The sequence below is a fragment of the Elaeis guineensis genome, chromosome 7 (genome assembly GCF_000442705.2).
Source record: "Elaeis guineensis isolate ETL-2024a chromosome 7, EG11, whole genome shotgun sequence".
NCBI lineage: Eukaryota > Viridiplantae > Streptophyta > Magnoliopsida > Arecales > Arecaceae > Elaeis > Elaeis guineensis.
In genome coordinates this window covers 39,712,239-39,725,933 of record NC_025999.2, presented here as the reverse complement: position 1 = coordinate 39,725,933, position 13,695 = coordinate 39,712,239, and the positions used below count along the sequence as shown (strand labels likewise).

Genomic DNA, 13,695 nt, shown 5'->3' with positions numbered 1-13,695 from the left:
CTTCGTCCGGACCCCTACGGGAGCCAAACTTCGTCCCTAACTTCAACTGAAAGAAGACTCAGTCCGGGCTCCTGCGAGAGCCGGACTCCAAGCTCCTCTCAGATGGATAGCTAGCCACCTCTCTCCATCAGACACCCCAGCCGAACTCCGGTCGATAGGCCTGGGCCCCCTGGCAGGCCGTAGCAACAGCCACGACTCTGCTCCACCTCCTGTGACAGATTCTGCGTGGCTCCATCGCCCCCTGGCAGGCCGCAGTGACAGCCACGACTCTGTTCCACCTCCTGCGATGGATTCCACGCGGCCCCATCAATCCTTGGCAGGCTGTAATAATGGCCACGATCCTGCTCCACTTCCTGCGACGGATACCACGCGATTCTTCCATTCTCTGGCAAGTCGCGACAACGGACGCCGCTCTGTGGCAGACTCCATGTGGCACGCCCCAGTGATAGCCACGGGTCCACTCCACTACTCTCCGCAACAAACTTCCCCTGACTCTGGGCGGCCCACTGCCAGACGGTTACAAATGTTACTATCAGTCTGTTGCTCCCTCCACCTATAAAAAGGGGACCCCAGATACATTATTTTCTAAGCTCTCATTTTTACGTAGAAACTCGCTAAAATTTCCGTTCGAACACTCCATTCTTGTTGAGGCAGAGAATTGACTTGAGCATCGGAGGGTCTTGCCGGAGCAACCCCACCTCCGGTTTAGACTTCTTTTGCAGGTCCCGACGGTGACCGTGACTCCAGCTTCTCCGGCGCAAGCAGATTTTTGCACCAACAGAATTGGCGCTAGAGGAAGGGTCCTGAACCTTCGCAGTACCCTTGTTCTTAAAGGAGCGCTCAACGAGATTATCCCCGGGCATCTTTTCCGATGCCCTCTCCTCCTTCCTCCACTTGGTCTTTGCCCGATGCCTCCCCGTAAGGCATCCACATGGCGATCCACGGCCTCCGCGGTCAGATCTCAGGCTCCGACCTCACCTCCAGTTTCCCAGCCTCCTCCTCCCCCTCCGACAATGATAGTCGGCGTGAAGCAATTTGATCTACTAGCACAGCAGGTCAGAGGCCTCACTGAAGCTGTGCAGGCCATGCAGCAGCAGCAGCAGCCGCAGGCATCAGTGCGCCTGGAAAGAGTGTCACCGGAACACCAGAATCTGACGATGGGGCGGGCCACATGGGCCAGCCACCCCGTCTTTCTTGGGAAGACGAACCCGAGGGTGGAGAGCCCTCAATCGGATCACGACTCCACCCCTGGAAGATCCCTGCCCCCATTCTGCCAGAGGACCCTCGAGACCCGAAGTCGGGAGGATTTTCTGGACCGGAGACTCCAGGAGATGAACCGGTGGATCGAAGAACTCCACCATGCTCCCCCCGCCTATGGTGAGGATATTTGCACTGACCCTCCCTTCTCTCAAATGATCATGCAGGAACCAATCCCGCCAAACTTCAAACTCCCCAGTTCGAAAGCTACGACGGGACTTCAGACCCAGTTGATCATCTGGAGGCCTTCCGGATGATGATGCTGCTTCATGGCGCACCCGATGCCATTCTGTGCCGAGCCTTCCCGTCCACCTTGAAGGGAGCGGCAAGAAACTGGTACTCGACGCTGAAGCTAGGTACCATCTTTTCCTTCGATCAGATGAGCCACCAATTTGTGGCCCATTTTGTCAGCAGCCGGTGCCTCCGAAAGGATTCGGAGTCCCTCATTAATATCAAGTAGAGGGAGGGGGAGTCCATTCGGGCCTACATCAACCGTTTCAATGTCGCAGCACTGGAGGTCCAGAATTTGGATCAATCGGTAGCAATGGCCGCTCTGAAGGGTGGCCTCCAGAAGAATGACCTTTTATTCTCCCTGGAGAAGAAATACCCCAAGGATTTTGCTGGTTTGTTGGCTCGGGCTGAAGGGTACGCCTGAGCGGAGGAAGCCTTCAAAATGAAGGATGAGGAGACTGCGAGAGAGCGGCAAGCGGGAGACTCGAGTAAGCTCGCAGTCGAAAAAAGGCCGAGAGAAGCTCGACCGCGTTCTCGATCCCCTCCTGGGCACAAGCGTGTCCATACTCCTCCCCGGGTACATAGGCAGAGAAGTTCGGACCGCGGAGTCCGACGGGGTTCTCCACCGGGAAGATTCTGCAACTATGCCCCCCTCAATGCCTCGAAGACCCAGGTACCGATGGAGGTCAGGGAGCAGCTCCCTAGGCCAGAGAGGATGCGCACACACCCCGGGAAGCGCAACCCCAACAAGTTCTGTCTCTACCATCGCGACCACGGCCACGACACGGAGGAATGCATCCAGCTCCGAGACGAGATCGAGGAGCTCATCCAGCGAGGTCGACTCGACAGGTTCATTCGACGCCGGCCTGAGGGTAGAGAAGATCGGCCAAGGGCCCTGCCGCAACTTGAACCACCAAGGAGGGAGGAGCAGCCCAGAGATCGGCCTCCAATCGGGACCATCGACTCTATCATCGGGGGACCTCAAGGAGGAGCAGACCTTCCACGATCATGGAACTCGAAAAACCTGTAAATGTACTACTCACGACTTTACTTTGAATCAAAATTTCTTTCGACTTTGCATGTCTTTCCCTTTCGGCATGGACTTGTTACGATTGGGGGCGACCCCTTCAAACAATTAAAACAAGGTCATGTTAGGAACAGGAGGAAAATCTCGTCCTAACATGAGCAAAATGAAAGTCCAATTATTTTGAGGTCGGATCAGGGGAGAGGCCCATATAACGGCCCTTGAGTGCCCCCACAGCCATGTTAGGGACGGGAGGGGAAAACCTCGCCCTAACATGAGCAAAGTCAAAAGCCCGGTTCTTTTAGACCGGATGGGGGGAGAGGCCCTTCAATGCCCACACGCACCCCCACAGCCATGTTAGGGATAGGAGGAGAACCTCGCCCTAACATGAGCAAAGTCAAAGGCCCGGTTCTTTTAGACCGGATGGGGGAGAGGCCCTACAACGCCCTTATGCACCCCCACGGCCACGTCAAGGACAGGAGGAGGACCTCGCCCTAACGTGAGCAAAGTCGAAGGCCCAGTTTCTCTTAGACCGGATGGGGAGAGAGGCCAAACAGCACCCACATGCGCCCCCACAGCCTTGTTAGGGATAGGAGGAGGACCTCGCCCTAACATGAGCAAAGTCGAAGGTCCGATTCTTTTAGACCGGATGGGGGGAGAGGCCCTTGCAACGACCCTTATGTGCCCCCACAGCCCCACTGGGAACAAGGGGAGAACCTCGTCCTAATGATGACAAGGACCCGGCTGCCCAACGAAATTGGATAAGGGGAAAAGTCCCCTCAATGACACCTCTACACTTCTACGCGACCCCTTAAAAAGTAAGAGGAGGACCCTCACTCGAAAAGAGAAGAAAAATTGAAAAGGAAAGCGACGAATTACGCCGGCAGCAGACGAGAAACAAACCACACCAAAGACCTAAGGAACCTCGTCCTGGTAAAGATGGGAAGTTCCTACCAAACATCCCCAGTCTCTAAGAAGGCTCTTAACACGGGCCAAGAAAACAACGACACCTTCAAGGTAATGCGGAGTCCGAACAACCAAGCTCGAGCCTATGGCCACAGATGACAAGAAAAGCAAATCGGCATGGCGATGGTTGGGCACCTCCAGACGACATCGACATCGAACTAGTCTTAAAGACAAAAGGAATTCGGTGGACGACAACTTAATACAACACGCAGACGAGGTAACACAAAATCCCCTTTTCATTTCATTCACAAAGTATACACTACAAAGCCCGGCAGGCTAAAGAAAGAAGAGCAAAACGACAAAAGCAAGACAAAACAACAAAAGAAAAAATGTATGCATGGAAAGATGGAAGGCCAAAAAGAGCCCTAGGGAAGCTCTGCTCCTTCCGACCTCGGATTATCTGCTTCACCCCTTATCCAGGACTGCCTCAGATTTTCAACTTCTTCTAGCTCTCTCTTTTTCAGCAGCGCATCTTGGAGCGCCCGACGGAGTCGCTGGCTTTCATTCTCCGCCTCTCGATGCCTCTTTCTCAGGACCTCGGATTCTGCCTCTGCATCCTTGACGGTCTGCTGCTCGCATGCCAGCTGGATCTTCATTTGTTGCAGCTCAGCCATCCTCTCCCCAAGGATGACAGAAAGCCCTTCGGCAGTTCTTCTTAGGGACTGGCGTTCATTGGAATCCCGAGAAGAAGCGAGTTGAACCCTGTCAGCCAGCTGCCCTTGAAGATGGGTGACTTCGTCGGTCGCCACCCTGAGTCTCCCTTTATATTCATCCACCTGCCTGCGCCAGTCGGCTCGATGCACGTCATAGCTCACCTCGGCATCCTGAAGCTGCTGCTGAAGGTCGGAGATCTTCTTCGACCATTCCCGATCGCCGTCGGCCCGAGCCAAGGGCCGAGATGAACTTTCCTCCAGCTAGCCAATCCTCTCCCGCGTAGCTGACAGTTCCACCCTGAGAGAACTGATCTTGGCAGCTTGAGCCCAAATTCGATCACTGGCGCTCTTCTTGTGTTCCTCAAGCTCCTTCACGAATTCTGTCTTCCTCCGACTGTATTCCATGATCTCCTTCACGTGGAGATTCTGAAAGCAGGTGGCCTCCGAGGTGGCTTCAGAGTAACCCTCCCTTAACCTGTGAAGCTCACCTTCCATCTTCTTCGACCCTTTTGTCAAATGAAGAACTTCCTTCTTCAGCCGCTGGATCGTGGACTTCAGTAGAATCTCCTGGGGCAGGGGAAGTGCTTCGGCAGGACACTGCCATCGAGAGGCAAAAGCATCAAGGCATGTCTCATTGCAGAAAGAAAAACATAAAAGGGGGAAGGAAGAAAGGAGAAGCCATCCACGACGAGAAATTTGACTTTATTGAGTGAATGTTTCTTAAAGACAAAAAGAAAAGGAAAAATTATAGAAAAAAATATATATATATACAAGGTCGGAGGTCTTAGACCTCTGCGGTAGGAGTTGGGGAGCTCGGTGTCCCTGGAAGGGGGGCTGCGGCAGCAGTAGCGGCAGGAGAGGGACCGGCCTCATCTTCAGACTCCTCGCCCAAGAAGCTGAGGTCGAGCTCAAAAATTTCCTGGTCACCTTCTCTTGGCAGAGCTCGAACCCCTTGATGAATGCTTCTTGGCCGAATCGGATGTTCAGGTCCCTCATCTCCACAGAGGCCTTGAACTCCTCCACCGCAAGACCCCTGGCTTCCAAGACCAGGACCAGAATCTGCTCCGCCAAATTGGCGACCTCGGCCTCTGCCTTTCTCACCATCTCCTCTGAGGCCTGCTTCTCTTCCTCCCAGGCCTGCTTTTCTTTCTCCAGGGCCTCTTGGAGGGCAACTACTTCAGCGGCCTTTTCTTTGAGGGGAGCGACTTCGGCCCGGCGATGCTCCTTCACCTGGATGGCGTCCCTCCTCGCCCAGTTCGTCACCTCGATGTTGGCAAGGAGCTGGTGCCCAATCTGCAAGGGCGGCTGGGGGATCAGAACAAGGGTCGGAAAGTCAATTAAATGAAGACTTGTTTACCTTGAGAAAGGACCCTAGGGAGTCCCAAATTCGCTGCTCAGGATCGGCGCGGTCAATCCTCTCGACGACTTCAGGCAGAATGCAGCCATCGATCAACCGCTTGATCAAGTCCCTGTCATTGAAGGGATTCTCCGGCTCTTCTTCGAAACCAAGGGACTCTTCAACAACGGCTCGGTGGCTACTCCCCCTACGAGCCACTGACTTCCTCCTCATCCCCCTCTCGACTCCGGGCACCTCCATGGAACGGACCCCCAAAATGGGAGCCCCAGTCGGCGGACTCCTTGAAGGGGCCCGGGGGGCCGTTGGTTCGGTGTCCGAAGGAACGTCGATCGTGAGAGCCACCTGGATGGGTGTGGCTGAGCTCATCTCCTCCACCCTGGCCCTCTTTGCTGATCCGGAGGCCATGGCACCTTTTCTTTTGTGGGCCTTGAGGCCCCTGGCGAGCATCCGTGCTGCTTCGGCATCCATTCCTAAAAAAAAAAAATTAGAAACAGTAATGGGGTGAAAAAGGAAGAAGTGACATGCAAAAAAAAAAAAAAAAGAAGAAAGAGAAAAAAGAGAAAAGAAAAGAAGGGAGAAGAGAAAGAAAGAAAAAGAAGAAGGACGGAAGAAAAGAAGAGAAAAGAAAAGATGGAGTACTCGCAGGATCCTGGGGGCTCAAGCCGATGTTGAACAAAAATTGCTCTCTCAAAAGGTTGGGAAGGGAAGGAGCAGAATAGTCAAGAAGCTTCCGGGCGGCCTGAAGGTCGTCCTCCCCCAGACTGGGAGCCCGACGGACAGAGTCCCTCAGAGAGCCCCAAGGGGGCAGGCCCAGCCTCAAAGTTGGGCAGTGGACGAAGAGGTATTTCTCCTTCCAGTTGTGGATTGAAGAGGGAGCCCCTTTCAGCAACCCCTTCTTGCCGAACTGAGGGGAGAAATACCACCAGTCCTTCGCCGAGGGGTCACGCTTGAAGGTATAGAAGTGCCTAAACAGAGAGAGGGATGGCTGAACCTCAACTGCGTGGCAAAGGGAGAGGAACCCTATCAAAAACCTAAAAGAATTCGGAGCAACTGAAGCTAAAGAGATATCTAGGAAGCGGAAGAGGGCGACAACAAAGGACAGGAGCGGAAGTCAGAGTCTGGCACGGAACGCCTCCTGATACAGGCAAAAATGATCGGGTGGGGGAGTGCTAGCCCGGTCGGAGGGGCCAGGAAGCTCCAGGTCGTACTCCGGAGGAACCCCATACTGAACCCTTATCAGTAGGAGTTCATCCGGAGTCAGAGAGCAGGAAATAGCACCCGACACAAAAACCGGGCGAAGCTCGATCCCAGGAGTGGGTTCGTCTATAGGATGGGGTTCGTGGGGGGCTGAGGCGGAAGAACTCCCGAAACCGCTAGAGGCGGAGGTGCCGGAAGACATTTCGAATGACTTCAAATGAAGACCCTAAAGATCCCGGAGAAATCAGGCGGACAAAGGACGAGAGGTCGCGGGAGACCAAATTAGAGGAATGCAACAGAAGAAAATGGAAGAGAAAAGGCCCTTAAATGGCAAGAAGAAGAACGAAGGTTCTGGGACTAACCTAGACCGCTCTGAAGGATGTAGAAGGGCGAGGACAGGGATGACTCGAAAGATGCCTAGGGCCAAAGAAGACACCAAGGAGAGTCAGGGCTCTCGGAGAAAAGGCGGATGCCGATAGAACCTTCAGGTGGAAAGGTGGGTTTAAATAGACCCTGGGATCCGACGCCATAATGATCGCGAATCCCCCGAGCCGACCCGCGCTCGACACGTGTCCCACTCACCACGACGGGCGGCTAAAAGCGGCTGACAGCTGACGAAGCCATTACTGCACCGTACCTAGGCCAATGTACCAGTGGAAATTTCGAAGGGTCCCTTCGAATCGCCCCGATTCGAAAAGACTCCAGCACGCGCGCATTTAATGACGAAATATCTAGGGGCGATTGGGCGCAGGATTCAAGGGGATAACTTCAGCTGCAAAAATTTCTCTGTACTTCATTTGAAATTCGAACTCAGAAGTAGGGGGACTGGTGTTGGGTATAAAATACCCCCCAGCCGAAGTTCGTGATGGGAGTGACCCTCCGGGGATCCAACTGACTTTCGACCTCCGACAACATCTCTTCAAACCTCCCGGGCGGCCGAGCCTCCGCCACACTCCCAAGTTTTGCCGACGGACAGGACCCCGCCAGCGTCGACCAGATTCTTCGCGATGCCCGGACTCCTACGGGAGCCGGACCTCGCCCATGACTTCACTTGTAGACTCCGCACAAGCTCTTACGGGAGCCGGACCTCGCCCACGGCTTCTCCTGTAGACTCCGCCCAGACTCCTATGGGAGCCGGACTCCACCGATGACTCCTGCTGCGGGTAAACTTCGTCCGGACTCCTATGGGAGCCAGACTTCATCCCCGACTTCAGCTGCAGGTAACTTCGTCCGGACTCCTACAGGAGCCGGACTTCACCCCTGACTCTAATTGCAGGTAAACTTTGTCCGGACTCCTACGGGAGCCGGACCTCGCCTACGACTTCACCTGTAGACTCCGTCCGGACTCCTACGGGAGCCGGACCTCGCCCACGACTTCGCCTGCAACTCCGTCCGGACTCCTACGGGAGTCGGACCTCGTCCACGGCTTCAGCTGCAGGTAGACTCCGTCCGGACTCCTACGGGAGCCGGACCTCGCCCACGACTTCACCTGCAGACTCCGTCCGGACTCCTACGGGAGCCGGACCTCGTCCACGGCTTCAGCTGCAGGTAAACTTCGTCCGGACTCCTACGAGAGCCGGACCTCGCCCACGGCTTCACCTGCAGACTCCGTCCGGACTCCTACGGGAGCCAGACCTCGTCTACGGCTTTAGCTATAGGTAAACTTCGTCCGAACTCCTACGGGAGCCGGACTTCGCCCCTGACTCTAATTGTAGGTAAACTTCATCCGGACTCCTACGGGAGCCGGACCTCGCCACGACTTCGCCTGCAGACTCCGTCCGGACTCCTACGGGAGCCGGACCTCGCCCACGACTTCGCCTGCAGACTCCGTCCGGACTCCTACGGGAGCTGGACCTCGTCCACGGCTTCAGCTGCAGGTAGACTCCGTCCGAACTCCTACGGGAGCCGGACCTCGCCCACGACTTCGCTTGCAGACTCCGTCCGGACTCCTACGGGAGCCGAACCTCGTCCATGGCTTCAGCTGCAGGTAAACTTTGTTCGGACTCCTACGAGAGCCGGACCTCGCCCACGGCTTCACCTGCAGACTCCGTCCGGACTCCTACGGGAGCCGGACCTCGTCCACGACTTCAGTTGCAGGTAAACTTCGTTCGGACTCCTACAGGAGCCGTACTTCGCCCCTGACTCTAATTGCAGGTAAACTTCGTCCGGACTCCTACGGGAGCCGGACCTCGCCTACGACTTCACTTGCAGACTCCGTCTGGACTCCTACGGGAGCCGGACCTCGCCCAGACTTCGCCTGCAGACTCTGTCCGGACTCCTACGGGAGCCGGACCTCGTCCACGGCTTCAGCTGCAGGTAGACTCCATCCAGACTCCTACGGGAGCCGGACCTCGCCCACGACTTCGCCTGCAGACTCCGACCGGACTCCTACGGGAGCCGGACCTCATCCACGGCTTCAGCTGCAGGTAAACTTCGTCCGGACTCCTATGGGAGCCGGATCTCGCCCACGGCTTCACCTGCAGACTCCGTCCGAACTCCTACGAGAGCCAGACCTCGTCCACGGCTTCAACTGCAGGTAAACTTTGTCCGGACTCCTACGGGAGCCGGACTTCGCCCCTGACTCTAATTGCAGGTAGACTCCGTCCGGACTCCTACGGGAGCCGGACCTCACCCACGACTTCGCCTGCAAACTCCGTCTGGACTCCTACGGGAGCCAAACCTCGTCCATGGCTTCGGATGCAGGTAAACTTCGTTCGAACTCCTACGGGAGCCGGACCTCGCCCACGGCTTCACCTGTAGACTCCGTCCGAACTCCTACAGGAGCCGGACCTCATCCACGGCTTCAGCTGCAGGTAAACTTCATCCGGACTCCTACGGGAGCCGGACTTCATCTTTGACTCTGATTGCAGGTAAACTTCATCCAGACTCTTACGGGAGCCAGACCTCGCCTACGACTTCACCTGCAGACTCCGCACAGGCTCCTATGGGAGTCGGACCTCGCCCACGACTTCACCTGCAGGCTCCGCCCAGACTCCTACGGGAGCCGGACTCCGCCAACGACTCCTGCTGTAGGAAAACTTCGTCCGGACCCCTACGGGAGCCGGACTTCATCCCCGACTTCAACTGAAAGAAGACTCAGTCCGGGCTCCTGCGAGAGCCGGACTCCAAGCTCCTCTCAGACGGATAGCTAGCCACCTCTCTCCGTCAGACACCCCAGTCGAACTCCGACCGATAGGCCTGGGCCCTCTGGCAGGCCGCAGCAACAGCCACGACTCTGCTCCACCTCCTGCGACGGATTCCGTGTGGCTCCATCGCCCCCTGGCAAGTTGCAGCGACAGCCACTACTCTGCTCCACCTCCTGCGACGGATTCCACGCGGCCCCATCACTCCTTGGCAGGCCATAATAATGGCCACGATCCTGCTCCACTTTCTGCGACGGATACCGCGCGATTCTTCCATTCTCTGGCAAGTCGCGACAACGGACGTCGCTCCGTGACAGACTCCACGTGACACGCCCCAGTGATAGCCATGGGTCCACTCCACTACTCTCCACAACAAACTTCTCCTGACTCTGGACGGCCCACTGTCAGATGGTTACAAACGTCACTATCAGTCTGTTGCTCCCTCCGCTTATAAAAAGGGGACCCCAGATACGTTATTCTCTAAGCTCTTGTTTTTACCTAGAAACTCTGCTAAAATTTCTATTCGAGCACTCCATTCTTGTTGAGGTAGAGAACTGACTTGAGCATCGGAGGGTCTTGCCGGAGCAACCCCACCTCCGGTTTAGACTTCTTTTGCAGGTCCAGGCAGCGACCGCGACTCCAGCTTCTCCGGTACAAGCAGATTTTTACACCAACATACCCTTTAGTGGTAAGTTACCATATAATTCAATCCTTCGATTATCCCTGCACTTTGAATACGTTCATGAGTATGGAATTATGTCAAACTCAAATACATATTCATATCGATTCTCAATTAACCAATGATGACTCCAATGAAGAAGTATTAGAAACTCTTTTTAATATTCTTTCTACTTTTGGCCAAAAGACTTTTCCCAAGTTATCTAGGATTGAGAATACACAGGATGTGATCTCCTCTTACTAGGAGTGATCGATTCTATATTGACCTACTCACAATCTCCATATATACTCTACCATATCCAGAACACCCCGTACATATCTTAATGTCATGCCTGGATATGAACCAAAATATGGGTTCATGTGCACAAGATTCTATGGTGGTCTCAGATCTAAGGATCACTGCACAACTCCCACTTAGAGAACCATCTTTGACATTTAAGTAAGGCTTCCATAAGATGTTCTCTTTCATCGAGTCAATTCAATGGACTCATTTTTCAAGTGAGCATCCACATCCTTGCATTAGTGTCCCACACAAGTGGCTAGTGAGATTTGTCATCCTCTCTATCGAGCATACATAGGATATGCTAGTCTATCCGGAACATTGATCCCCGACTCAATGCTCCTACGACCAGGAATGTTTAAGATTAGGATTTTAGGATTTTAGGTTTCACTAGCATGATCTATTCATATCTCCAAAACCATTATCCTAATCTTTGGGGTTCATCATAATCTTAGACATAATAAGATGCAGCTAACATGATGAATCAATAACTCAAATAATAAATGTCATTTCATGAATTAAAAAATTATAAAGAAAAGTTCCATCGCAACACACTTGCAATTGGCTTACAGGACACTCTTTTTTCACACTCTTTTTTCACTCTCCATTGTTGAGAATGATCTGAAGAAAATTGCTGTCTTGGTCATGGAGAAGGCCAAGGAGATTTGTGAGAAGAGATCGGTGAGCTCATCTTCCCGCTCGGATTAGAACCCCATTAGCTATAAAAAAGTAATACTTGTTAGCATGATGGAACAAAATCCTATCTAATTTTTTTCACCCTAGTCTCACTTCAATCAGTTTGTGAAGTCTCGACCTATAGAATCGCTGTTACGATGTTGTTCCTATTGCAGCTGACTGACTTTGAAGCGGTGGCCACCGAGGGAGATGCTAGAAATGCACTATGCGACGCTGTGGAAAAGCGTTATGCTGACATGTTGATCATGGGAAGCCATGGTTATGGCAGCTTCAAGAGGTGAACACTCCATGGATCCTTTTGCAATGCCGTTTTGCATCTAATATTGTTGCTTCTATAAAAAGTCACGAGAGTGCATAATATGATTTGCATTTGTAGCTTTAGCTACTGCTTCTATAGAAAAACAAGAAGTCATATGTATAGTTACTATATTATATAGTTTACTTATTTGTTTTAAAACTTTGTTTTTCTTTACAGGGCAATTCTGGGCAGTGTCAGTGACTATTGCGCACACCACGCTCCCTGCAGTGTATTGATTGTCAAAAAGCCCAAGGCAAACGCAAACCACTGAGAATGCACTCTGCCCCTATAGGTTATGGAAATGTCGATGCAGGCCCTGCTCAAGAAGAGCAGCCCTAGTATTTTGTTTTCCTCCTTTTCTCCTATCAGAAAATTTTGCGTATTTGGATTGTAAAGGCTCTTTCAGGGTTTCTAAATTTGCCTATTGTATTCATGTCCTCAGTATCTCAAACAAATGGATTTTGGGGATGTATTATAGTCTTTTAACTATCAATATTGACTTAAAGATATTTTAGTATTAAAGGCAACCCTGATTCCTAATTATAATTAGAAAAATGCTAGCAGACTGAACCCTAGTACCAAGAACTTTCCCTGCACTTCTGGCCATGCCACATGGCACGATGGAGTCGGTGCTTCAGCTTGCATCAATTCCTTGCAAGCACCCATTCCATTGTGCCACATGGCATGCTAGTGGTGCAAAGAGATCTTTTGGTAAGAGGGTTGGATTCCCTAGTGTTACTCTTACAATCATTGTACTTTTGATGTATCATGGCACATGATGTGTGGGTAGGAGTACCTGAAGTTTTCGGTGTTTTAAATTTAAAGCCATCTTTACATTAAAGATTACAGGCACATCCTACATATGCTTGCTGTGAGCCTCTGACACGACAAGTCTTCCAAAGAAGCTTAAACTCATGAATACCTACGCTGCAACTTTGGTAGGTTCATTGAAAAAAATGAACAAAGAAGCATTATATGCATATTTTTTTTCAATTACATTTCAGGATTGTGCAGCATACTGGCAATAAAAATGTTACAATGACTTCCAAAACTCCATCTCAATATCTTTAAATATCATAAATAAGTGCATCTTTATTGATAACAGGAAGCATAGTTCAACTACATTGGCTGTTTGGTAGGCTAAATGGCATTATTGTGATTAGGAGTGAAGCCATGATCAAGAATCAGAAGAGGTGTTCTTGCTTGAGGACATGGAAGAAGAGTCTGAAAAATAAAAGGGACACGAGGCACTGTTGCTTAGTTAGAGTTTGTTGCAAAACTCATGTATGCTTGTCTCGCACAAAATGAAAACATTCTGTTTAGAAACACAAAGGACCCTTGCTCATGTATCCCACCAATCCTATCTTATCCATTTACTTACTTCCTATGTGACAATCCAAGTGGTTTCTTAAGAACTCTTGGATTCTTTTGACTCTGACTCTTGTATAATACTGTACCTCCAAGTGGGTACAAGAGGCTGCTACTGCATATCAGTGGACTAACAAAAAGCCAAGAATTACATTACTGAAGCAAGCATTACAGGTTATATCAGGAAAGGGACAGCAACCTATGAAAGCATCTTTAAAACATAGGGCAATTGCATTTTCCATGTGCCTCAAGATACCTAGAGCAATTGGATGCTTGGGGAGTAGCACTCCACCACCCAGCTAAAGTAAGTTGGCAAAAGTTACAGTCTTTACAACTGCCACAAATAATAAATACTGTTCTCTAGCTATAATTTAAGATGAAGCCATTGTAAAGCCATTAGACTAATAAAATGAACCAACTTCCTAAAGCTCAAAGGTCCAAGTTCTGCACTCTAGCAGTCTTGCAAAATTTTAACAGTAGATCTCTGACTCGCAAGGTTATTATCTGTGTGAAAATGATGGCAGCTTTGTGAAAAGTCTTGACTCTG

The 13,695-nt window shown here is 51.8% G+C and overlaps 1 protein-coding gene across 1 annotated transcript; it reads left to right on the top strand.

Moving 5' to 3' along the window:
* The first annotated feature begins 286 nt into the window (after positions 1-286).
* On the top strand, positions 287-12,060 carry LOC105035428 (universal stress protein A-like protein). Its single transcript, XM_073260963.1, has 5 exons — positions 287-323; positions 1,672-1,692; positions 11,391-11,467; positions 11,638-11,759; positions 11,958-12,060. Exons 1-5 carry the CDS (start codon positions 287-289, stop codon positions 12,049-12,051), a joined length of 351 nt encoding a protein of 116 aa, XP_073117064.1. The 3' UTR covers positions 12,052-12,060.
* The last annotated feature ends 1,635 nt before the right edge of the window (positions 12,061-13,695 follow it).